This window comes from Kluyveromyces lactis, assembly GCF_000002515.2.
Source record: "Kluyveromyces lactis strain NRRL Y-1140 chromosome F complete sequence".
Classification (NCBI taxonomy): Eukaryota; Fungi; Ascomycota; class Saccharomycetes; order Saccharomycetales; family Saccharomycetaceae; genus Kluyveromyces; species Kluyveromyces lactis.
Window position 1 is genome coordinate 1,003,562 of NC_006042.1, and position 25,074 is coordinate 1,028,635.

The 25,074-nt window shown below is 38.2% G+C and overlaps 12 protein-coding genes and 1 non-coding gene across 13 annotated transcripts; 6 read left to right on the forward strand and 7 right to left on the reverse strand.

Moving 5' to 3' along the window:
• Positions 1 to 265: 265 nt before the first annotated feature.
• Positions 266 to 4,117, forward strand: BNR1 (formin BNR1; the record flags this gene model as incomplete). The annotated part of the gene is made up of 1 exon (XM_455577.1): positions 266 to 4,117. One exon carries the CDS (start codon positions 266 to 268, stop codon positions 4,115 to 4,117), a length of 3,852 nt encoding a protein of 1,283 aa, XP_455577.1.
• A 1,048-nt stretch (positions 4,118 to 5,165) lies between these two features.
• On the forward strand, positions 5,166 to 6,212 carry AIM20 (Aim20p; the record flags this gene model as incomplete). Its single annotated transcript, XM_455578.1, has 1 exon — positions 5,166 to 6,212. The coding sequence occupies one exon, from the start codon at positions 5,166 to 5,168 to the stop codon at positions 6,210 to 6,212; it is 1,047 nt and encodes a 348-aa protein (XP_455578.1).
• A 315-nt stretch (positions 6,213 to 6,527) lies between these two features.
• COA1 (Coa1p) lies at positions 6,528 to 7,070 on the reverse strand (the record flags this gene model as incomplete). Its single annotated transcript, XM_455579.1, has 1 exon — positions 6,528 to 7,070. The coding sequence occupies one exon, from the start codon at positions 7,068 to 7,070 to the stop codon at positions 6,528 to 6,530; it is 543 nt and encodes a 180-aa protein (XP_455579.1).
• Positions 7,071 to 7,349: 279 nt separating this feature from the next.
• On the forward strand, positions 7,350 to 7,725 carry ATG44 (mitofissin; the record flags this gene model as incomplete). The annotated part of the gene is made up of 2 exons (XM_002999384.1): positions 7,350 to 7,358; positions 7,513 to 7,725. 2 exons carry the CDS (start codon positions 7,350 to 7,352, stop codon positions 7,723 to 7,725), a joined length of 222 nt encoding a protein of 73 aa, XP_002999430.1.
• Positions 7,726 to 7,917: 192 nt separating this feature from the next.
• On the reverse strand, positions 7,918 to 10,227 carry KLLA0_F10978g (uncharacterized protein; the record flags this gene model as incomplete). The annotated part of the gene is made up of 1 exon (XM_455580.1): positions 7,918 to 10,227. One exon carries the CDS (start codon positions 10,225 to 10,227, stop codon positions 7,918 to 7,920), a length of 2,310 nt encoding a protein of 769 aa, XP_455580.1.
• A 703-nt stretch (positions 10,228 to 10,930) lies between these two features.
• Positions 10,931 to 12,598, forward strand: ULP1 (SUMO protease ULP1; the record flags this gene model as incomplete). Its single annotated transcript, XM_455581.1, has 1 exon — positions 10,931 to 12,598. One exon carries the CDS (start codon positions 10,931 to 10,933, stop codon positions 12,596 to 12,598), a length of 1,668 nt encoding a protein of 555 aa, XP_455581.1.
• Positions 12,599 to 12,652: 54 nt separating this feature from the next.
• MSH4 (MutS family protein MSH4) lies at positions 12,653 to 15,319 on the reverse strand (the record flags this gene model as incomplete). The annotated part of the gene is made up of 1 exon (XM_455582.1): positions 12,653 to 15,319. One exon carries the CDS (start codon positions 15,317 to 15,319, stop codon positions 12,653 to 12,655), a length of 2,667 nt encoding a protein of 888 aa, XP_455582.1.
• Positions 15,316 to 16,326, reverse strand: HST2 (histone deacetylase HST2; the record flags this gene model as incomplete). The annotated part of the gene is made up of 1 exon (XM_455583.1): positions 15,316 to 16,326. One exon carries the CDS (start codon positions 16,324 to 16,326, stop codon positions 15,316 to 15,318), a length of 1,011 nt encoding a protein of 336 aa, XP_455583.1.
• Positions 16,327 to 16,595: 269 nt separating this feature from the next.
• KLLA0_F11055r lies at positions 16,596 to 16,669 on the reverse strand. Its single transcript has one exon. It is a non-coding gene; the product is annotated as a tRNA-Asn (tRNA).
• An 827-nt stretch (positions 16,670 to 17,496) lies between these two features.
• KLLA0_F11077g (uncharacterized protein) lies at positions 17,497 to 19,236 on the forward strand (the record flags this gene model as incomplete). Its single annotated transcript, XM_455584.1, has 1 exon — positions 17,497 to 19,236. The coding sequence occupies one exon, from the start codon at positions 17,497 to 17,499 to the stop codon at positions 19,234 to 19,236; it is 1,740 nt and encodes a 579-aa protein (XP_455584.1).
• Positions 19,237 to 19,377: 141 nt separating this feature from the next.
• Positions 19,378 to 21,105, reverse strand: PAC11 (dynein intermediate chain; the record flags this gene model as incomplete). Its single annotated transcript, XM_455585.1, has 1 exon — positions 19,378 to 21,105. The coding sequence occupies one exon, from the start codon at positions 21,103 to 21,105 to the stop codon at positions 19,378 to 19,380; it is 1,728 nt and encodes a 575-aa protein (XP_455585.1).
• A 311-nt stretch (positions 21,106 to 21,416) lies between these two features.
• Positions 21,417 to 22,295, forward strand: SLD5 (DNA replication protein SLD5; the record flags this gene model as incomplete). Its single annotated transcript, XM_455586.1, has 1 exon — positions 21,417 to 22,295. The coding sequence occupies one exon, from the start codon at positions 21,417 to 21,419 to the stop codon at positions 22,293 to 22,295; it is 879 nt and encodes a 292-aa protein (XP_455586.1).
• A 272-nt stretch (positions 22,296 to 22,567) lies between these two features.
• RAD53 (serine/threonine/tyrosine protein kinase RAD53) lies at positions 22,568 to 25,009 on the reverse strand (the record flags this gene model as incomplete). Its single annotated transcript, XM_455587.1, has 1 exon — positions 22,568 to 25,009. One exon carries the CDS (start codon positions 25,007 to 25,009, stop codon positions 22,568 to 22,570), a length of 2,442 nt encoding a protein of 813 aa, XP_455587.1.
• Between the last annotated feature and the right edge of the window lie 65 nt (positions 25,010 to 25,074).

A 25,074-nucleotide genomic window follows, 5' to 3' on the forward strand; every position in this document is an offset into this window, starting at 1 on the left:
ACACATGTTTTGTAACACAAAGGAAATCCATAAATACGTACACTTGAAGAGAGTCTAAAACTGTTCTACAATCAGCTTTGCTAATCATTAGAATTAATCGTTTTCTTTGACAAATTGTTTTTTGTACAAGCGTTTATCTAGTGAAATTATTTCGCTATCTCCCAGATCATTATTGAATGATCGCGTTTTCCTTGTATTGATGAGTATCAAATCACTTTTCTGGCTATAATTCTGCAACTGAAAATCAACAAACTTTGACCGACCAATGACTGTTGATAAGAATGAAAAATCCATTAGTATTTTGTTTCCGCTTCGATCTGGATCCATTAATGCTCCGACTGCAAATGCCAAGACCAGGTTTTCTAGCAATGATTCCAACGATGATCTGGTAATACAAGGGCTGAATCTAGTAGGAACAGGGCTCAAACCTCGCTCCCAGACCCTGCGATACATGAAATCACACAACTTTTCAACTCCGAACGTTGATTCTACGCGACATGTTTCTAAAACGGATAAAATGTGTTTAGCAGACACTCAGCTACCGTCAGAACAAGAAATTGATGCCAAGTTTGAAGAGTTATTGAATGGACATGCGTTTCTAGGTACTGCTAAGCAAAATTTGAAAAGCTTGTCGTATACCCGTAAATGGGAATTGATTCAGAAGGAAAAGAAACTACATGGTGATATAACGATGCAAGACGATTCAAAATTGAATACTTTACATATGATTTTGAGCAATTTGAATAAGAGATTCTCGGTTACTCAAACACTTTATCAATTGGAACGTTTACTTCGACATGCTGATTTTATTTCGCTGTTTGTGAATGCAAACGGAGTTTCGATTTTGAATGGGTTCATTGATTTATTGGATAAAAAATCCCAGTACGTGTACTTATGCTGTTATAAAGCATTGCTTAACGATACTTCAGCAAGATCTGTGATATTCCAGAATAATGATTGGATAACTTACGTCTTCTGCCTTTTAGGAACGCTCACAACTGACCTTAGAGTTCGTCTTTTATCTACCCAAATTGTGATCCTTCTGACATATTCCACTGAATGGTCAGATTCTTTGTTGGAATCGTTAGATTTGTGCTACGAAAGTTGGATCCAGGCAGTAGAAATGACTCTTCGAAACCCGGAGGATTATGCGTTTAACAACTCTTTAATTCTTCCAAAACCAAAAGAATTGCTCGTAGATTACTCTATATCTACATTGTTACTGGTTCAATCCATTCAACAACTTCTGCCTTCCAATGATCTAAAACTGGCGTGTTTCAAAAGATGGAAGAGAGCTGGAATACACCGGGTTTTCCGGCTAATGAAGGATTTAGACTCATCAGCTTTGAATCAGGACATAGACCTGTATATCGAACTTGAATTGAAGGTGCAAGACAAACAGTTCAAAAATGAGTTTCTGAGTGAAATATCTTATGGTCCTCAAATCAAGAGTTTAATCGAATATACTAAAGATACGCCGTTAGAAACGCCTATTTGCAATATTATAGAAACGATCTTGGAGCTAGTAAATGAAAGAACAACGGAAGGTTCAATAAAACTGTTCTATGTTTTCAATTCTATTCTAACCTATCTATGCGAACATACCTTGGATGGTAGCTTTGATGAAACCAACACGGAACAAGTTTTCATGACCTCACTAGATCATATAATGGATAACTTACAATCCCATCAAATTGCCAAAAGAGCAATGATGGAACTGGATGAAAAGAAGAAAGAATTTGATGGAATACAACTTCAATTGGATACATTGCTACAAGACAAACAGGTTTCCAAAGGGGATCTACTGCAGAAATTAGAAAATAAAGAAGAACTTTTGAAATCAAGGGAAATAAGAATAGAAGAATTGCAAGACAGATTGGAAGTTGTAGAAAATCAGCTAAAGAAAGAAAAGAAACAGTTGGATCTCACTATCGCCCATAGAGATGTAGCAGAATATACACCAAAACGTTCTGTGTCACTGTTTGAGACTTTAAAAGAACATAAACCGCTTATTGGTACTCAACGATCAACTTCCTTATCAAAAAGTAAACGTATAGCATCGCTATCCACTGTTGCAAATGAAAAACCTCAGTCAAAATATCCGCACTCTACCCCTTATAACATCTTGAATAACAATTCTGACGATGACCTTCCAGTGACTCCGATATATCCACGCAAGAACGACATATTCCATCAGGTATCAGCACTCCCAAAACTATCTTCCAGTAATGATGTAGTATCAGCAACGACCACAGAAGTTCCATCAGCCCAAACAGCATTTGTGATTCCTGCTTCTATTGCAGCACCAGCGGCTCCGCCGCCTCCACCACCACCTTTACCGCCTCAACTGAAAAGTATAGAAGCCTTCACCTCACCAATGACCAATGGACCGGCCCTAGTAACTAGTTCTGCTTCCTGTGCTTCGTCAAATGTCGCGCCTCCACCTCCGCCTCCACCTCCGCCTCCACCATTACCATCAACTCTGTCATCCCTGAACAAGGAATCCACAGTAGAAGATACATCTTTATCAGTTGCATTCCCAAACGAAACCCTCCCAGGAAAACCAACAGACGGCATTCCTCCTCCTCCACCGCCTCCTCCTCCTCCTCCACCATTACCTCTAGCTAACAATGTGACATTCGTGTCTAAGCCTAAACCAGAGGTAAAACCGTTGAAGCAGATTCATTGGGACAAGATAGAGGATATTAGTGACACACTTTGGAATGAACCAACAACTAGGAGTGACTTAAAGGAGGACTTAAATGAAAAGGGTGTCTTTAATGAGATTGTGAACTTGTTTGAACAGAAGGCAGTTCGAATGAAGAAGAAATCCAACGTTACAGCTAGTAAGAAGAACGAAAAAGTTTCTCTTTTGTCAAGGGATCTGGCTCAACAATTTGGAATCAACCTACATATGTTTTCTTCATATTCTGTTGAAGACCTTTTGATAAAAGTACTAAGGTGTGACGATGATATAATCAAGAATCATAGCGTTCTTGAGTTCTTTAACAAGGATGACTTCGAAACTATCCCCCAAAGTATAATTAGATCTTTCGAACCCTATGCGTCAGATTGGAAAACCGGTAAGGCTCCGAAGGAAGACGTCAGTAAATTGGAAAGAGCTGATAGAATATACCTCGAAATGTTTTACAACATGAGATATTACTGGAAAATCAGAAGCTCCTCTCTCTTGATCGCTCTGACATATGAAAAGGACTATTATGACATCTTGTACCAATTACAGAAGATCGATGATGGGACCTCAATGATCAAAAACTCGAATAGACTCAAACAATTTTTCTACATTGTCGTAGAGATCGGAAACTTTATGAACAACAAGAAAACGCAGGGTATCAAACTTTCCTCATTGAACAAACTCTCCATGGTAAAGACAAACAGTGATAAGAATTTATCCTTTTTGCATGTGATAGAAAGAATCATCAGAGAAAAATATCCCGACATATACGATTTTACAAGAGATTTGAATAGGTTATCTGACCTGGGGAAGATTAACATTGAATCGATAGAAAGTGAGATACACGAATATTACGAAAAAATAATGAGAATGAAGGAGTCATTCGAACGTGGAAAACTCTCGCATACTGAGAAACACCATCCAGATGACAAATTTAGAAAGAAAATCAGCGCCAAGCTTCCCAGTGCCGTCAGAAAAGCAGAACTGTTACATAATCAATGTAAACTGACTATGAATGATTTCAACAGCACTATGAAGTACTGCGGTGAGGATCCAACAAATTCCGAAGCCAAAAACACGTTCTTCAGAAACTTCTCTGAATTCCTAACGCTTTTCAATAAAATATCACAAGAGAACAAGGAACGAGAAGCAATGAATCGCGTACATGAACAAAGACAACAGTTATTACAGAAGGCTTCGACAGAAACCCAAGTTGAAAAATCTGCCGATGACGAAGCTGCAGATACGATAGATATACTGATCAAAAAACTGCGTAGCGTTGACCCTCAACAGACAATCCCTGGTTCATCCGTTCCCGGAACATCATCTCATCCAGAAAAACGTTCTACGCCAAGAACCAACAGAGATCAAAATCTATTATCACGAGCCATGACACTTAAGAGCGGCATTCAAAACCTGTGAACAACCTCTCTCCTCTAGCCCTCAGTCACATACAAACTTTTCCCGATCCAGGAAACCCAAGTACAATACATATGAACAGTTTAAACGTATATATATATATATATATATATAGACCAACGCCGGAACAATATTACTCGAAAAGTTTCACATAACTTTTCCCCACGAAACGGAAAAATAAAGCCCTTTAACGTCGGAAGCCCAAAATTTCGTGAATTGTCCAACCTTTCAGCATAGCCAAACTGACAGTACTCCGATATTCATGCAAATCTCATCTACAAACCGGTCTCTGCTTCTCTCTTCGTAACCATACACAGTCTAGATCTAAAAACCTAGATCTAAAAACCTAGATATATTACATCAGCATTTGATACCTAAACCCACAAAAATAACAATCCTGCCGCAACTATATCGCCAAGCCACAAGCCGAGAAAAGATGTAATCCTAATATAACAGGGTAACGCAAGATATTTGTACTGTATCCTTACTTAACGCTACACACTCCTTGTAAACCATCCCATCTCAGTTCTCAGGTCTTACCTATCTCTATGTCCACCGGCTAATAGCAAGATCTGCATGTTCTGATCGGCTTCTATATTTCCGTTTTCTCAACGTTTACGACTCGAGCAAATACAGCTTCTGCTAGTCAGAAACATCAACACAACTTCCCGTCTGGAAGCATTCTTTTTTTTTCGAAAAAATCTAGGTTTAAGAGAGATTTATATATTTATATATTTATGTATAAGTGCAGATACAGTTACAACGGATCTGGAGATCTATAAGTATTTAGCAGCTAAGTGGTTTGGCAGAACAGAGTATCCACCTAGCATAAAATTAAGAAGGTTAGAAGTAGTTCCCGGTTATACACTGGATCTGTTTGTGCTTTGGTTTTTTTTTGGTCTGATTGTTTGTTACTTGGTGATATAAGGCAAAGCGTGGTTTGAGACCTGTCTTGCGATATTTGTGAACTGATCTTCGAACAGTGTTATAAGTATTCCTTTCTACGTCGCGAGTTTTGCTAGTTTTGACGAATTCGTAAGTACTGTGTATCATGAGTGATAATACTGTTGGCGTGGCCGTTGGTTGTGCTGTAGGAATACCCATCGGAGTGGGGATTATAGTTGCGTTTGGGTTTTGGTATCGAATGCAGAGGAGATTCAAGGAAGAAGAGCTGGAACACGACGGGCATTCAAATTTTGATGAAGAGATGAGTTTCAACGATATGGGTGTGATGAAGATGCAGCAGGCTGGTGAGCATGTTCAGGAGAATGAGCACGAAGTTCATGGGAATCACGTTTCGTCCGATGAAACGGCATCGTCCAGTGAGGAGAAGAGGGAAAGGGAAGTGGATCATACTAGTACTCAGCTAAAGAATAACTCGTCTACCGGGTCCATCAGTAGGGGTAAATCGGGGAAAAGGAATATATATACGCCTGCATATCGTAAACGGTTGCAGGAAACGGTTTCCTCAATACAGAAACCCATGGATTTTGATTCGAGCAATAACACGAAAAGTACTTCTACTTCGATCACGTCTGCAGATACTCCAAAGAGACAGAGTAGTCAGATCAACATGTTCGATAAGATGATACCGATGCTGCCCGATGCTGCAGTTGGTGGAAATGGATCAGGATCCATTTTTGACGAGGGATCTGTGCCCAGGAGAAATTCATCGAATGAAACTCTACTAAAAACGATCGGAACACTCGATTTGGGTGCATATCCAAGGCGAGGTTCGTCAGTACAAATTTCCGGTATGAATAATAATAATGCCATCAACAATCATAATATTAATAACGCTGATAACTCTATCATTTCGTCGAGACATTCGTTAACATCGCTGCATACACACATGTCTTCTCCAAGTACGAATTCAAAACCTATAATAGAGAATGTATTCGACACGCCGAAAGGTTCTAAAGTGTTGACCTTACCAGCGGAAAACGATTCATCTGAACAATATAGGCTACAGAATAATTACGATATCAGAGATGATCATCACATTGCTGAAGAAGATCAGTACGAAAATGAGTTCACGAACTACTCGGAGAATAAAAGGGAATTTATCGATTCTTTGAGACCAAAAAGACAAACATAAGGCAACCGTAAAATGGTACTATCTGTCACTCCATGGAGGAAATCCATTCATCTCCTGGCTGAGAGAAATTCACATACTCGAAAAAAAAAAATCTCATTAACCATTGTTTGCCAACCGGTAGACTCATACCATATTGGAGCTGCTATTACTATCATCATTGTTATTATTATTATTACTATTTTAATCTGTGTATTTAATATTTACAAGATATAACGAAAGGAAAAGTACACAGTTAGCTTACAAGGGAGAATAAGGGCTAATGCATTATGATAAAATGATACATAAATAATGAATTCTCAGTTGAAAAATACACTTTTATAAAGTTTTAGCACCACCGCTTTCCTCTAATAGATCGTATTTCTTGTCATCAACCTTGACACTCCATTCGTGGATGAAAAATTCTTGGTGTTGGTTCTCTCTGTCTGCAACTAATCGAACTTCACCGACCTTACCCTTGGAACCCTTCAAGTAAAACTTGATATTGACATTACCAGCAACTTGATTAAGCTCCCCAGAGACCCATGGAACGAGCCCATCGAAATCTATCTGATCACCAAGAACTTCTCTAATCTTAGGCGAACGACGCATATGGTATAGGGTATTGGAAATAACCGGAGACTGTGTCTTCTCATAGTTAAAAATCATAGCCAATGCTGAGGTCATTAGAACAATGAACCCAACAAACTGGAGTCTTCTCTTGTTGACATCTTTAGTTGGGTCTGGTAGCTCTCTATCGATTCTCATTGGTCTAAACTTGTCTTTTAATATAATCTCTGGTTCTTGAGAGGCCAAAAACCTCCTTGTAAGTATTCTGCTCACAGAAATTCCGGATCTTGGTGCAAGGATGCGTCTAAACATTGTTAATATGGAGTTTCTAGCCTGTGCTGGTGTTGGCGGATTGTGTAGCAATGTCCCTTCCCTGTTTCCTAATCATCGTATGTTGTACTGGCCAGCTTCTTCGACTAAATTTTTCAAATACTCGGATCTTCTTATAATATCATTTCATAGTAGAAATCAAACAATGAATCGAGAAAAAGGTATGAAACTTGAGTCAAATCAGCAAACAGGAAATCATCTGTGGCCAAAAGAATATACAAAGACGAGGTGTCTTCAAATAAACCACGTTTATTCCCTAAAATGACCTTTGTATGTTATGCTATGAAGCCTAGTTTGGGTTGTCAATCGTATTGCTACGATTATATGTCTAAAAGATACTAACATCTATGCTATGAAATGCGCTCATTCCTTCCGAAGAGGAAGAAGGAAAGAGTGTGAATTGGATGAGCAAGACTAATTTAAGATCGGTAAAACTGTACATTTGGCTATTGATGCTGTTTTAATTTCTACCTGCTTGGCAGGTATTAAGAGAAATACTGGATTGACCCCTAAGATTGATCACATTAGCGATATTACCGTTAGGGAATATTCCACGAAATATTTGAACTTGGGAGAGTCAGTATATGATTATACAGTGGCAACTCTAGGATCTTCATCATATTTCCAGAGGAAATGAGATACAAAAGACGAAGTTCCCCTTTAATAACTTAATTTGTTTTTTTTGTGTGATCTTTTCGCTATAACGGGTTAGCTATGAATGAAACAGATGTGATTGTAAGTCCTTAACATATATTTATAGTTAGTATATTCATTATATATTTAAGTGGTTTTGAAAATTAAAGTTCGGTGTAATGATACATTGCTGGTTTCAGCTTGGATTGATGGCGAATTCAGCTACAACTTCTTCGGTTGATTGCTTGTCGTCCATTTGCTTCTGCTCGCAAAATTTAAAGATGGCATCGTAGCCAGTTGGTGTATCAGCAGCATTTTCTGTATTTTGAAAGAGATCATTTATGTGTGAAATACTAGGAGACTTCCGTTCTGAGCTTTTTCCATCACTGCCAATGTTACCTCCCAGTGAGCGTAGATTCTCCCAGAAATCATTACCATCTTCTTCCATAATTGATATTGAGGACACGGTGCTTGGGGTTACTTTATTCTTGGGTCCATTGCGATCAAAATCTTCAGCTGGTGTATTTCCTGTCGATCCTGCAGCACTAGAGTTTCTGGATTCATTTTTACCTCTTCTCTTTGTTTGTTTCCTCTTATGTCCATGAAGTCCATTCGGACTTGGATTTAACAATCGGCTTAATTCAACTGTCTTGGCGTTTTCACTGGATCCAAGCTGTGGCTTGACCGTGGGTGGTAAATAATTGAAATGTGAGTGCCTACTTGGCCCTATTTCTCTGATTTCTGGAGCTGTAGGCGATGGATAAGATGCAGTGGAACTTGTAGGATTTGGTGGCAACTGGCTTAAGCCGTTTTGTGCATAATTAGCCCCGTTCATTAAATGCTGTTGTTTTATGTTCTGCTCTTGAGCTTCATCTAGCGAATCATGATGATGATGGTGATGATGATGATAAAATCGTTGTAGTTTATCGTTGAGAGCCGATGGACTTTGAGTTTCATCGTCCAATCCCCAATTGTTGAAGTTTGGAGTTTTGGATAGAAAATCAGTTTCGAAGTCAGAGAAGGACGGGCTTCTAATTTTTGGAAGATCTTGTGAATTTGAAGTAGTATTACCAATGTGTTTATTTTGTTGTTGCTGTGGTAACATTAACGGAGGTGGAGATATTTGTCTGGGAGCCAGATAATGGTTGTGAATATGCTGGTGAATTGATATTTTCAAATCATTGGCCTTGGCATGATTTATTAACTGTTTTACCAAGTCAGCGTTTGATATAACACCGTTGGATAAGGTATGACCTGAAGATTCCTTCAGACTAAATTTCCAGTCAACTGTTGTTTCTGGTTGTTGTTTCCTAGTTTCGACATTGGGTATTGGAAGAAATGTGCTAGGTGATGGTAATGCAGATTCTTTTTTGTTGATGCTGCCAACAAAAATAGAAGGATGTGGAGAGTTGTAATGCGGTGAAGGCGATATTATGCTATTTAAAACAGCTGGATCTGGGGTGGCTGTCGATCTTTCGTTAGATTGGTGTGGTTGTTGTCCATCATTCGCATTGATTTTTCCAGTTTTCAAGACATCCAACAATGCCGCACTAGAATTAGTTCTGTTAGTCATGTCAAATATCATAGGTGTCGATTCTTCTCTCTTTACAGTACCACTCGGGCTCTTCATTGAAGGTTGTGGCGTATTTGAAGTTGACATAGGACGTGAAACATCTTCGTCATCATCAGTCTTGTTTTCCTTTTCGTTTTCTTCACCTAATCTGGTCATCTCGTTACCTGCATCCATGTTTCCAGCTTGTACAGCGCTTTTTATGGTTTCAGATGCAACGCCTCTAACAACCATAGTGATAATTTTCCTCCAACGATTTCTACAGGTTAAACTTGGCCTAGCATCCATTTCCGTCGATATTTGCCTCCATTTCGTACCATATTTCTTGACCTTCGCTATAAGTAGAAGATCTTCCGTCTCATCCCAAGGTCGTAGTCGGTCTTTAGTACTGGGATCAAGCACTTCGATGTACCTCTTCGCGCATTGGTCTTCAGTTCTATTCTCTAAAACGTAGGAAATCTTAAACCATTGCGGACCATGGTGTTCATATGATTTTAAGAGAAGCTCATCCTCCTCTGGTGTCCATTTACCTTTCTTCAATACAGGATCTAAAGAACTAGTCCATCTCTTTTTCACATCCGTCGCTTTCTTATTATCCAATTCGAATTGCTTGGCAAGCTGATCCCAGGGAATTTTTTTGACAACATTACTAGATTGCTGAATTGTTTTAATAGATTTGATACCATCCGGATATCCCAAATTTACTAACGATTCGTTAACCAATTTTCTAAGCAGATCATCTTCTTCTTTGGTCCATATTTTCCTCATCTTTCTTCTAAACGTTTGATACCCTAAAGATTCTGAAACCTCAAGAGCATTGACTGGTTCCTTCTTAACTCTCTTCCTCAAATTGCTCATATGCTCCTCTGACATATCACCCGAATCGTCACTCACACTGCTAGCTACAGTTCCTTTCTCACTCGACGATTCATTCATATTCCAGTCAAAATAGATACTTGATCCAAGATACTGATTTCTTGATAGAAAAGTCAAAAAATTAGACTGAAATCAAGTTTATTAATTAACACCAATTTTACTACTTCTCAACCAATGTTTTTGAGATTGTTCAAAACTTTATAGCAAGTGTATCTCGATATTTCCGTTATGACTGTTAGTACAATCAATAGATGACGATAACGATAAACTTCTTTTTGTTTCTGTTAATGATATTTTGGGTTGAAAACCAAGTTGTAATTTAATACAGCTCTGAAACTGTCTACACAGCCTTGTATCTGCTGTGATATAGGCGCTGTATTCACCGTTTTCACTTCGCTTGATAGATACCCTGAGAGATACTCTACATAGTTATGATGTCAAATTTGAGTAATCTTAGTCTGGCAAATTTCTTTATTTTCTTTTTCAGGCAGAAGGGCCCTGGCAGAAATTTTGTGCACGTGATAGTATCCGGGTAATGTTTAAATAAGTATACATTTCTCAACATGGATTGCATCTCTGTCGAAAAGCTGCTTTCAATTATCAACAATAATAACTTCAGGAACGAAGAAACGAGGTAATATATGGTAACTTACAGGCTACATGGCAGCTGAAATACTAGTTTTGAGTGTTAGTTTAATTATTGTAACCGAATCATTTGTTAAATTCTAACTTTCACCACTTATATGAAACTGGCGTAGAAATAATGACGGTATCGTATCATCGAAAAGGGTTTGATGACATTAGTGATTATTCCAGATCAACGGTGATAACTGCAGATGTCTCTTCTAAACCATACTATTTCGACCGGAAAGGTATCAAAGATAGTTTAAATTCTGGTAATGAAGCACGTGATAGAGGTAGCGAAAGTAGGTGGAAATCGTTGGGATATAATACTGTCCTTTCAACTCTTTTTGATTCAGCAAAGACATGGTTTTCCTGGATTGATCCTTTGGAGCAAGAAAATGGGAAAGATCGTACCATTTCCAACACTACTGGAGCAAATTACGACAGTTTGAAAAGAGGAGTTGATGAGGAGTCGACTCCGAGAAAGAAAATTCATTTAGACTCACTGCTCCAAGAGAAGGAGCATTTAAGGGAACAGTTACAACATTCAATTACTCCAACGAAAGAAGTGTTGAAGTTACCTAAGGATCCTTTCCATTGGGATAATACTAATGAAGAAAACTATACAGAATCCTCACCTACAAGAGTACAATATGGAACTAGACTCTATAGAAAACTCAAGCATAAGAACCAGCAACAGCAGTCCACTGCATTAATTGCTAAACCGTCCGATGAAGTATCATATTTAAAAAATTTATTCAACGGAGAATATCATGTACCGATTGAGATGCAAAAGGAAAGGGAAAATCAGCTCAAACTTCTTTCAAGAGATAACAGCCACAGCAGCAATGCCAGTACAAACAGTAGTAATAACAACATTGTAAGGCTTACAGAAAGGATTAAGGCTTTAATTTTGGAAAACAGGAAATCAATAGGCCCAAGTACCGAAAGAGGATCTACAACTGATGACATAGTCATAATAAGAGAGCACAAGCTTGATCCATTAGAAGAGAAAAGGAAACAGATCTACAATCAGACGTTGAAATTTGATCGTTCTCTCCTTACTTTTGAAGAAGAGTTCAAAAGCTATTCTCAGTTGATTGAAGAAAGAAGGAAACTAGTAGAGCAAGTGAGGAAAACCGCCAAACCACAAAAACTGATACCTGATCTATCAACTGAAGATTTATCGGAAGTGAAAGCAACTTTCAATAGGTCTGATAACGCTGTTCTTTCATCCAAGTATATGTTGGAAGTAACTGTGCGAGATTTCAAGACATTAGCCCCTAGAAGGTGGTTGAATGACACAATCATTGAGTTTTTCATGAAGTATATCGAACAAAACACTGCCAAAACTGTTGCATTTAACTCATTTTTTTATTCTACTTTAGCTGACAGAGGCTATCAAGGTGTAAGAAGATGGATGAAAAGAAAGAAGGTTGATATTTTAGATCTTAATAAGATCTTCGTTCCTATCAATTTGAATGATTCTCATTGGACATTGGGTATAATAGAAATGAAGCAACACAAAATTTATTATCTTGATTCTCTTTCTTCTGGAATGAATTCGGTCAGTTTCCTAATTATGAAAAATCTCCAGTCTTATGTGATGGAAGAAAGCAAACAAAAGCTTGGTGAGGATTTCGAACTTTGCCATATTGCTTGTCCACAGCAGCCAAACGGATTTGACTGCGGCATATATGTTTGTCTGAATACACTTTATATGAGCAAGGATTACACTTTGAGCTTTGATTCTAAAGATGCAGCAAACATGAGAAATTACATAGGTCATTTAATATTAAGTAAATAGAATTAAACTCTTTTCGTTGACGAATACTAAAATTTGCTATTCTTACCACTTGTTTCAGACTATTTCAAACGTTGAAATGAAATCATCTTGTAGACTTCGCAACTCTTCAATGTCAATTGTTTTTTCATGATTACAAAACGCTTTGAGTTTTTGTACTAAATAATAAACCTGTTTGATTTGGGTAGTTTGACATGCATTATCACAAGAATCTTCCTTTGCAATGATTTTCAAACCTTTTCTTTTGCTAGCTCGAAGTAATTCCGATATTTTGTATGCTTCCAACATAATTCTTTCACTGAAAATTCGTTTACAAATCATCATACCGTATCCTTCTATCTCTTCTGATTCTGTGGAGGCTTTATATTTCATTTTGAGATGTGATTCCTGATCAATCTCAGTTTTCATCTCAAGATGTAAAACACGAGGCTTTGGTGCCAATATTTTAGGAATATCTCTGAAATGTGTCGATAGAAATACAGTAGCATTTTTGGAAAGGAGATATTCCGATATAGCCAAAGCTATAGAGAACCCATCTGCGATGCTTGAGCCACGTCCTAATTCATCTAGGATCATAAGAGTCTTATCTGTTATATCATCAATGAAATATGCCATGTCTTTCATTTCTGCTGAGAAAGTGGATGAATACGCCTCTATGTCATCATTACAGACACGGGCATGAAGCTTCTGATATAGGGGGAAAGATGCAGAAGTACAGGGCACAGGGCATCCTATCTGCGCCAAAATTGTAAGCATAGCAACTTGTTTCAAGTATATTGATTTTCCGCTCATGTTACAACCTGTTACTATCTGAAACGAAGAGAGATTGGGTATTGCCTCTACATCATTCGCTACAAAGTTGGTTAGTGTATTTTCTAAAATTGGATGGCGAGCTCCACTAAGTGATAAATGATTACCAAACGATGCTAAAATCCAGTTATTCTCTAAACCCGTTGTTGCAAGAGAACACAAAAGGTCTAGAACTGATATAGCCTCAGATATCATAAAAAGTGTTGCGATATGAGAAGAAATATTGGATAAAAGTTCACTCACGGTTTGTTCACTCAAAGCTATCATCTCACAAGTAAGCTCAGAGAGCCTTGTATTCATTTTCATTAAGTTCAATGTGGTAAATTCATACGCAGTTTTCTTCGTAACACGATTGATAAAGCAGGAGTCTAAATCAGAGAGCTGGTTAATGTCTTTCTTTTTTAGTTTCAAGTAAAACTGCCGATTAACATCATGTCCATGGCTGAAATTCAATCCAAATTTATCTCTGAGGGAGTCCACTTCTCTCATAATATCATCTGTTAAAGATTTATACAATTGCCTGAGCACGTCAAGAAGACCGTTTGAACCTCTCTTAATAGCGTACGCTTTCTGGTTTTGTAGATCGATAGGTGTAGAAGCCCAACGTGTATCTTCATTGAGATATCGATTGATCAAATCAAAGATGCTGCTAATATCATCTGAACTAAATATTGCCATGATTTCTGACAACAATTTGCTTTCAAATTTGCTTTCTTCGAAAAGTCTCTTAAGCGTTGTTGCACTCTCAATGGATTCTTTCAACAATATGACATAATTGAGCTTTTGATCAGGAAGAATGACGGTGTGATTGAACGAGAGAAGTTTAGAGAAAAGAGCATCCAGGTCATGAAGAACTTTTAGCTCCATCCTAAAGGAATTTAAAAAATCTGGGTTGTTCTGTAGTTCCTGTACAGCAGAAACTCTAAGCTTTAACGAATTAATATCAGTTAAAGGTTGAAGTATATCATTCCTAAGCGCTCTATGTCCCATTTTAGTCACTGTTTTGTCAATTACTTTTAATAGTGTCATTCCATTTGATTCTAGAGTGTTTTCTATTAATTCTAAAGATTGAACTGTTTTCATATCAATCAACATGGTATTGTCACCATTATCAATTCTAACTCTGAAGTTGCTAAACTTTAAAGCTAAATCAGCTTCAGCTATTTGTGTCATGTAGTTGCTAGCCGCAGATACTGCCATAAGACAAAACTCTTTACCGATTAATTGTTCCGCGAAAGGTACAGGAGACTTGTTTGTACCAAGTAAGGCGAACTTTTCAAGAACTTCTAATCCCTCTTGAGGATTGTAAACTTTCGTGGCCGCCTCGCATATCTTTACATTGTCGGAAATATTGCATTTGACTATAGTCGACAACTTTGAAACTTTTCCCGACAATGAATGCGATGGAATGAGGATTTCAGTGGGTTGACAGACGTATATTTTGTTTAAAGTTTTAATAAAGACTTGAGTATCAATGAATTCTGAAACGTGCATTTCCGCAGTTGAATAATTTACCACGCAAATTCCAACTCGTGTATCTGCATTTTTCCCAGACTCGAATATGCTAAATATTGTCCTGTCAGGCCCTACAACAAGTCCAGAGGTAGTTGTAGTAATCTTTTTATTTCTTGACGTATACCTTGACTCAGATTTGGATTGCCTAGTTTGCATTGATTTTCTGATTGGCAAAGAACAATCCCTTTCCTGCTGATGATTTGATAATTCAAAAATAGTTGGCTGCCTATCGACTTTACGTTTCTTAGATGTTGAGTGCCTGCTAACCCTTGAATTATTTTGAGATTGATTATCCGATGTAGTGGTTCCGACGGAAGAAGTGCCTTCGACCGAAGACGATTCAAAAGCCCACTTTGCGAAAGATGTAACATTACCAGATGTTGTCGCTGTGTTGTTCATTCTTTAATGGTTAGATTATTTAGCTCAAGTGCTATTTCCTCCGTGACCTCTTTCAATACCTCTTCCTCTTTCGTGTTGATCTTCTCCTGTTGTTCAGGTTCAGGTTTATTTATATGAACCTTTGTTTTCGTTTTCGATTCCGGCTTAAATTGTTTGCCGCTGAGGTTTTCCAAATCTTCGAGCCAGCACAACTCTTGGGCAAGCAAAAAGGCTGCATAATCTGCAGAGCCCTTGAATATCAGATCAGTATCTTGGCGTGAGGTCTTGAAATCACCAACTATCTCACGGTTCAGTAGCACCCTAAGCCACGAATTCGGTGCCTCCATGGGTAACGATGCAAACGGGTACACAGTTAAGGACGTACCACAGACAATACAAACTGTTTTTTCCTTCGTAGAGCTATCCAAATCCCACGTATCGAAGAACTCGGTAGGTAACCCTTCACCGAAGAATACAATCTTCGGTTTAATCAACCCGCCACATCCATCACAAGTAGCATAATTTCCGCCGTCCTCATCGGTTTCTTGTTCGTTTAATAGTAATTTATTTTGAAAAGCTTCCTTTGGGAATTCTTTACCACAGTCAATGCAATGGTTTGACGCAAATGATCCGTGTGCTTCTATAATGAATTCATCGCTGATATTTGCTTCTCTTTCCAAAGTATCTATATTCTGGGTATATATTCTTTTTAACCGGTTTTTGCTCTCGAATAGTTTCATCAAATAATGGAACGGAGACGGCTTGAAATTACCAGGATACAACTCCTTTGCAAGAGTATAAAACGGTTTGGGATTCTGTTCGAAGTATTCTATATCGAATACAGCTTCAGCATAAGGAAGATTCAGTTTTGATAAGTTATGGTAAAGCCCTGTTTCTGGAGATCTGAAATCGGGAATTCCACTAGAAGTTGATATTCCAGCCCCAACCATGAATATAACTTTCACATCAGGATTATCCTGGAGGTATTTGGCTAACTTTTTAATAGCCTTCGGTATTTCAGCAGACATAGGGATGGGCAATATGGCACCGCGAAACGAAAGCTGGATCTATAAAAATCGAACCAAAAAAAACACTAAAAAAGAGGTTCAAGTAGTAATTACTGAGGTAGTATACCCTAGTAGGTTTGTATGACCAGATATACGACGATATGTGGGAGGTTCACCTTATGAAGCTGATTAATAGATGAATATCCGGTATATAGTATGGATAAAGAATATAATTAACTTACCTTCCTTTTCATGGTGGAGCAGAGTGAAAAAAAAATCAAAAAAGAAAACGACCCCGGAGAGGATTGAACTCTCGATCTTGCGATTAACAGTCGCACGCCTTAACCAGCTTGGCCACGGAGTCACGTTTCTGGTGTTTCCGATTTCCTGTCCAACCATACTCGGGTAACAACCGGCTTCACCATGGTATTACTCATAATTCCACTTTCATGCCATCCTGTTGCAAGCAGGCCACATTCTTCTTAGGCTGTTTCAATGCAACCACAACAAAACAATACACACATTACTAATACCTTCTATTTAACACTTGAATGGCTGCCTCTCTTAATACAGCCATCTCTATCTATTCTCACGAACTTGCGGTCTTTTGGTGGGCATTTTTTCCTCTTTCGCCCCGATAGCATTCTCAACCCAAGAATTCCCAGGAATTCCCTGGGAATCCCGAGCATTAGCGTGACTTACCGCGATAGTGAACGGCCATATTCTTGTAGCAAAGGTTATGTAGCCCTACTACAAGTACATGTGAGGTATGGGTTCTGCTATCTATCCTATTCCCGATGCCCTCTTCGAAACTGCCCATGTCATTAGAGTATTCTTTCTCACGCTCAATGAAGTATCGATTCATCCTACAAAGCACCATAGTATACCATCTTAGGTTATGTGTCATTTTCACTAGTAGAATCTGATTTGGAGAAAAGGGAAGGTGGAAATTGGAAAACTGAATAGAGACGTTTTGGCTGCCTGTTCTAAGTTTTGGCTATATAACTTTGGAGTCAATAAGGTGAAGTTGTGAAGCTGTTAAGTTAGGACGTTTCAAATGCTGAAGGACTCAGTTATCTCAGCGTATGGTATTACATCTTTCCCAATAGCAAGCTTAATGATACCTGTAGCTGTCAAGAGAATCAAAGACGTCGGTTTATAGCAGGATATATTATTAGAGTGTGTTGAAGAATGAGTTTTTCTACGGGCTCTTCTTCGAAGAGTACCTCATCGGTAGTGGTTGTTGATGTTCCAAAGCCATTCATTCAGGAAGATGATCACACGAACAGCGAGAATGTAGTACCATTTGATCAGTCTGTGATAGAGTGTCGAGATGCTAACAATGAGGAACAGGAAGCTGGTGGGTTCATTTCAAGAGTTTCTACTAAATTGGAGAATTATCACAAAGAGTCCGTTCTATTGAATCAGGAAAATATAGAACTTCCAGTCTACGATAACGACTTATTTGATCCTTTGTCCAGAGCTGCTACACAGGATGTTGTTTCTAGGCGAAATACCTGTCGTAAGGATTCTGTAGAGGGAAGTATACCAGAAATTGAAGATGATGGGTTATACAATGCGGATGATATTATAGATCCTCCGCCAGATGGTGGATATGGATGGATTTGCTGTGCATGTGTTGTGGTAATGAATTTCTGTACATGGGGACCTAATACGTGTTATGGTGTGTTTCTATCGTACTATTTGTCTTCGAATTATTTTCCCAATGCAACTCCGACCGATTTTGCAGTCATCGGAGGTTTGATGCTTGGGTTGACTTTGTTCCTTTTGCCATTGTCTGCCATGTGTATGAACAAATTCGGTTACAGACCTGTTATGTTAGTCGGCGTATTACTACAGTTCACATCGTTCATATCTTCTTCTTTCGTTACGACCATTGGGGAGCTTTATTTCACGTATGGTATTCTATTGGGTTTTGCGAATGGGTTTATATTTGGTTGTAACTCAGTGGTTATTCCAGGTTGGTTTTTGAAGAAAAGAGCGTTTGCAAACGGTCTTACCCATATTGGAGTTGGATTAGGTGGGTTAGTCTTAACGTTTGCTGTGCATGCTATTATGGAGAAAACGGGATCTCACAAATGGCCAATGAGATTTTTGGGGATCATGGTCTTGGTATTCAATACTATCGCAGCTCTGATTGTTAAAATCAGAGTCCCACGTAACCCTCCACCACAGAAATCTTCTCTGCAATTGTTGAAAGATGTCTATGATTTCAATGTTTACAAATTAACTCCCTTGCAGTATTGTACGCTATGGTCCACTATGACCAATATTGGATACGTTATCCTACTATTTTCATTATCAAACTATGCATTGTCCATCGGATTGAATTCTCAGCAGGCTACTGTGACGTTAGCACTATTTAACGGGGCACAGATCATTGGACGGCCAGCTATGGGATATTTCTCTGAAAAAATTGGTCGTGTCAATTGTACATCGATCTGTATGTTTTACACAATCCTTCTTTTAGGCCCATATTGGTTCAACGTCGATAGCTATTCAGCCATACTCGGCTTCACATTTTTATTAGGTTTGGCAGCAGGTGTTTCATCCGTTAATGTCATCCCATTGATTGCCGATGTTACTGGTATGGCTCATTTCCCAGCTGGATTAGGTTACAATAACATTTGGAATGGGTCCACTGCAGTGGTAGCAGAAATTTTTGCATTAAAATTGAGAGATTATTCGTTACCACAACCATACCTCCATTGTCAGATATTTGTCTTAGTCATGTACTTTGTGGGTCTGTTGGCATTAATCCCTTATCGCGAGTGGAAGGTAAGAAGAATGTTGAATGCACGGATATCCGGTAAGAACGTCGATGATAAGATTCGATTGAAGTGGCATAGAGTACTAGAGCCCGGTGTATTGAACTATTTCAAACGTGCATTTTATCTAGTAAGATGCTGATGGCCGTTTGTAGCTAACTTAAAAATAAAACAATCTCCTGCATGTTGTAACATCTGCTGTTGTTACAAAATTACTCTTACTTAATAATTAAATAATTTCCGATCAGTATTAATTAATACACTGCATTTCAGACAATAATTATCATAGATTGTTGATAACATAGCAGTATATGGTGCTGGCAGTTCCGCATAGCACAAGTATACATGCATCCTCATTGCAAATTACCTCAAAAGAGGAGAATTCCTTCAATGGGGTATCAGACGGTAGTATGACAATATCTTTGGAAGTTTCGTCTTCATTTAACTGCCAATTGTTTTGAGTATCTCTACTAAATCTTAAGGATTTGATTTGAAATGTGAAACTCGTTAATAGAGCAACATAGAAAGAGCCATTTTCGTTAATCCACTGAGCTTTTATTATCGCATCATCGCACTCTATAACACTTACTCTTGAATTGCTGACCGCGTCCCAAAAAATACAATCACCATCAATGGAGTAAGAGAAGAAAAGATCATCAATGCCAGCACAAGCGACCATACCAGTAATTGGACCTTCGTGGAATAGAGAAGCATCATCCACATTTGAGGTGAAGTTTGGTATGAAACCATTGTTTCCTTCACTAATTTTGTAACACCCTTTGTTATCACCTTTTAGAGGTAATTGACACACTTTGTAAATAAAGCCATCCTCGCAACCAAGATATATGGAAGAAGGATCAGATGGCAGCAGTAGCATACTAATTATGCTCAGTTCGTCATAAAGCGACATTATCAATAGGTGTTGGTAATACTTGTTATCTTTTTTAGTCTGTTCAGTAGAATATGATAAGTCCGTCCTTGGGATAGGAATAATTTTGACATCGTCATCCTCTTTTAATGATAAATCTAAGGTTGATATCAGCTTAAGTTGGCCATTGGTGCTGGCCGCCAGGATGCTATGGTCATTGAATTTTGGAATTATAATTGAAAGTACCGGATAGTGATGATAATTAGTGGAAACAATATTTCTTTCCACCTGAAAGCTATTATTTATTTTGACTGTTCGCAGTTCATATAAGATGAGTTTTCCTGTATAGCAAGAAAGAACGACGGAGGTAATCTTAGAATTAGGATTATCAATAAACTTGCTCCGTACAACATTCTGACCTTGGAATAAAACTGTATCAAGTACCTCACCAGAAGAGACGTGTGTGATTTGAACTAAAGAGCTTTTCACGTATTTGGTTACAAGATGAATCACAGTAACCAGTAAATTATCTAAGACGTCACTGGAAATGACCCTTGCTTCAGAAGTTGAATCAATGGCAACTTTTGGTGAAATTGATAAATACATGCTTATTTTCCCATCACCAGCGATTTGATGAGAAGATGACTTGAGCGCAGCCGCTTCTATAGTCTCCTGTAGTGAAAATGTTTCTTTCTTCAACGTTGCGTAGTCTTCCGCTGAAACGACATTTCCGAAATCAAACACATCCTTTTCAACAACTTCTTTATCCTCCTTGGTCTCTGTAATATCTGAAGTCGATGCTTGCTGTTCTATAAGATCTTGGGAAGGTAGATGTCCATCTTCCATAATTTCATGTTTCCCGTCATATTCATCTGTCTGTATTCCGATATCATATGTTATCACAGCCTCCTTAACAGCGCTCAATTCAAACTCATTTACATCATCTGTTTGCACTGAGATCTCAACAGTTTTTACTTCTTTCTTGACTTCAGATTCGTTGTTATTTATGGAATTGGTGATATGGGAAATGAACGGAAGGGTACAATCTGCTATCTCTTCATGTTTCGAATCAATTTTTTTCCTTTGCAGCTGAAGAGCCTCTATTTTCTGCTTCATCAACTGTAAGCGCTCATTCTTGTCCATATTTCTGGGTATATTCCCCCTGAGGTTGGTGTTGCTGATGAGCGCTTCTTCACTGACGCGTTTTATCTTGCTTCATGTATGGATTTGTTAAGCGTAAACAAAAGATGATAAATAAGATTTGAGTATTATCAAAAATACGATGTTACAGTAAGTTGGATGAATTTCACAATAGGTTGGAGGATAACACATTGCAAGTAAGTCCTTCTTGTCTGAATACACCTTTACAGCAATTATAAAAGCCACCCCGGTGTACTATCCGAACACTTCCTCCGCTTTGAGTCCTGGTGGTAGGATCATATTTCTTTAGTACAATGAGCATTGATATTGACGACATTCTAGCTGAGCTGGATAGGGACACTACAGCTGTTGAACAAAATGCTTCTTCATACCCAGACCAAAGCGATCGAACTCAAGGCAATGATGTCTCTCAGATAAGACCAGCAGATAAGGCGGTTGACCCTGTGGCTCCCACACAGTTTAACAAAATTGACGACTATCAAAAGCTAATTACACATTGGAAGAATGAACGTATGAGTCCGGAGCTGCTTCCATATCCACATCATCTCATGACTAGGACATTAATAAGGATTCAAGAAAGAATTGAACTAATAGAAACACTATCAATGGGATACTTAGAAGATAATCAAGAGTTAACTGTCGATTCAAAGCTACCACTTTTATGCATGGAAGCAGAACTTGAGAGATTGAAGTTCCTAGTTCGATCTTTCATCAGATGCCGGTTAAGCAAAATTGACAAATACAGCATTTACCTAAGACAACAATCCGAACTACCCAATAATGCGGGCCTCAGCAGACTAGATTTATTGATGTCCAAAGAAGAGGTGAAGTACCATATGAAGCATTCTGACATATTACTAAAACTGTTTAACAACGCAGTACTTAAGCACTTACCAGAAGAACTGCAAGCCGTTAACGATACTGAGGGTTCCATCAGTATGATTGATGAACCCGATTGGAATAAAACTGTATTTATACTAGTTTGTGGTGGGGTAGTTGACGAAAGTGGTATTGATTCGAAATTAACGACCGATGATGATGGAAAACACTGTTACTCAGTGATTATTGAAGATTTAAATGAAGAAATTTACTTATTAATCGGGGCAGTATACGTAATACGTTATAGTGTAATACGAGATCTCATGACTGAGGGACGAGTAGTTTTAATATAATGAAAATTCTGAACAGTATTACTGAACCTATGACTCTTCGAAAAATATAGGTTTGTAACGAATGTTTGCCAGCAATAATTTCTCAACAATGTTATTGCGAACACAGCATGTTTTCTACCTAGTGTTATTGACTGCTGGTCTATAGTGCTTTTGAACCAATTTGTATTAGTATTACATCAATTAACGTTGAAAAGTCTATCTAGCATACTCAAAGTGTACCTATTTTTCATATTTACTGTATGCAAAACCCATCCGGCAAGCATATGATCAGCTCAGAGAAATCCTTCAATATCTGGTTTCTGGGCTTGGGCAAGCTTAGCCCTTTTGGTTGTCTGCGGTTGAGATTGAGATAACGACACTGAATGTATTCTTTTCAATCCTGTAGTCGAGTTCATCTCAACGACAGAATCTAATTCCTCGATATTTTGCGAGTTGGCATCTATGTTACTGGAAGAGGACTGGTTTATATTAGATTTGGCATGTTGTGATGATCTAGACTTCATAAATTCCATAAACTTAGGGACTAAAGCTAACTCCTCCTGTGTCTGTTTATGTAGAAGTGTCTTGTTTGTTTTCTCATTGGTATCCAGCTTCCCCTCGTGGAACAAACCAGTGGTATCATTGAACTCAAGCTGGAAAGAAACAGTGACATCATTGATTTTATCCCATATAATTTGGATTTCATCGCCATCATGAAGTAAGATCTTTGTGCCCGGAGTGATTTTCTTTCCATTAACATAGCTTGAGTTAGTACCACTTTGGCAATACCATACATCATCAAGACCTTGAGCTGGAGATTCATAAATACTGTCACCGACAGCGTGTCTTTTCTTCAATATGAAGCAATGTATCCTAGATAAACGATTATCATCAATTTTACAGTTGCATTCGTCTGACCTACCGATGAAGAATGGATTTATCCCTTGTTTTACTTGGACCTTACCTGAAATAGATGAGCCAGGTAAGGAATGCAAAGTGAGAAATAGCCCCTCCCCATTGACCTTTGTAAGTGGTCTATTGATCTTTTTGTTCTTATTGTTTGAAAGTCCTTCTTCACCAGATTTATAATTAACATTAATAGCTTTACCAGTATTAGGATTTGAAAAGTTAAACTGCAAGTTTTGGGATTGTGCAATTTTAGATGGTGCAATTTGTGGTTTTTTGAATACAGGCTCTTTATTAGTTTCTGCAGCAGGCGCCGTTATTTCTTTCTTGATAATCTCTAACCTCTTTTTCGCAATGTATGATTCGTATTCAGCCTCATTCATACTGTCAACAAATTGTTGCTGGGACAAGGATTGTGAGATGGATATTTGTGACTGCATGCTATCAACGTATGCCATTTTCATCCATGGATGTTGCAGGGCCTTTCCTGCGTTCATTCTTTCTTTAGGGTCCACATTCAACAGGCAATCTATGAAGTTTCTTGCCTCTTCGGATATTCTATAATCCTTTAATGGTCCTTCATGATAAGAGCCCCGTTTTATTTGCTTGAACAATTCATTCTGAGACTGACCACTAAAAGGCAAGTGACCTGTAAGAATAACGTAAACTAGGCATCCAATTGACCACATATCAACAAGTGAGGAATACAGATCTCGATTAGTTTTATCTTCAGCATTTTTCCCGTCTATAACTTCAGGTGCAACATATGCTAGAGTACCACAAAAAGTGTTCAGGAATGTATTCTGATTTTGTACTTTTGCCAGGCCAAAATCGGTTATCTTTATAAGAACTGGATCGTCTTGCTCTATCATTATATTATCAGGTTTCAAGTCTCGATGGCTAATTCCTTGATCATGCATGTATTTTACTGCCTCTAAAACCTGTCGTGTTATCTCTCTGCCGGCATCCTCGCCTACAGTTCCATGGGCTGCTACGAAATCCATTAAATCGCCTCCGCTGACAAACTCCATCAACATGTAATAATTATCATTGTCTTCAAAAAAGTCCTTAAGTTTAACTATCCTGGGGTGATTTAATTTCTGCAATACATCTAGTTCCCTCTTCACTCCATCAAATTTATCCATTACTTTTCTCTTATGAATTATTTTGACCGCAAATGTTTTGCCTGTTGACCTTTCGACAGCTTTCTTCACAGTAGCGAAAGCACCTTGACCAACAATCGAATCTGATATCGAATAGTATTTGTGTATTCCTTTTAATTCTGTATGTCCCATTGATATCTGATATTTGCTCTTTGAAGATGAAGCAGGTGAAGTCACATCCTTCATCATATTGAGTTCTTTTAGTCTATTTTTGAAACTATCGTTGATGAAAATCACTAAACTAACGACATCGCTGGGAACGCCGACTCCAACACTTATTTCATCCCCTTGGGTCAAGATGTGATTCGTATCCTTTTGTATCCTCGCTCCATTTAACCATGTTCCATTGGTTGATGTATCCTTCAGCATTAAAGTTCCTTCTTCACCCAGCATTAGCATAAAGTGTCTGTTGGACAGTCTTGAAATATCCCCCAGATAATAATCACATCCTTGGTTTCTTCCAAAGGTCCATGTTTTTTTAATTGATGATTCCTTTTTGAATATACTTTCAGGTTGAACCTTCAAGTCCCGTAGACTTATTTGACCAGTTGTACATATTACTCTGCACACCACATCGTCGTCTATTTTCTCCTGAGAAAACTTATCTATTAGGTACTTCTGTGTAGCCTGAGTGGCTTGTTGTGTCGGTTGCGTTATATCATCCATGTCAATATCTTCGTTTGCACAGCAATGATCAGTTGATCTCTAAAGAGGCTGGGAAAGGTAACGGC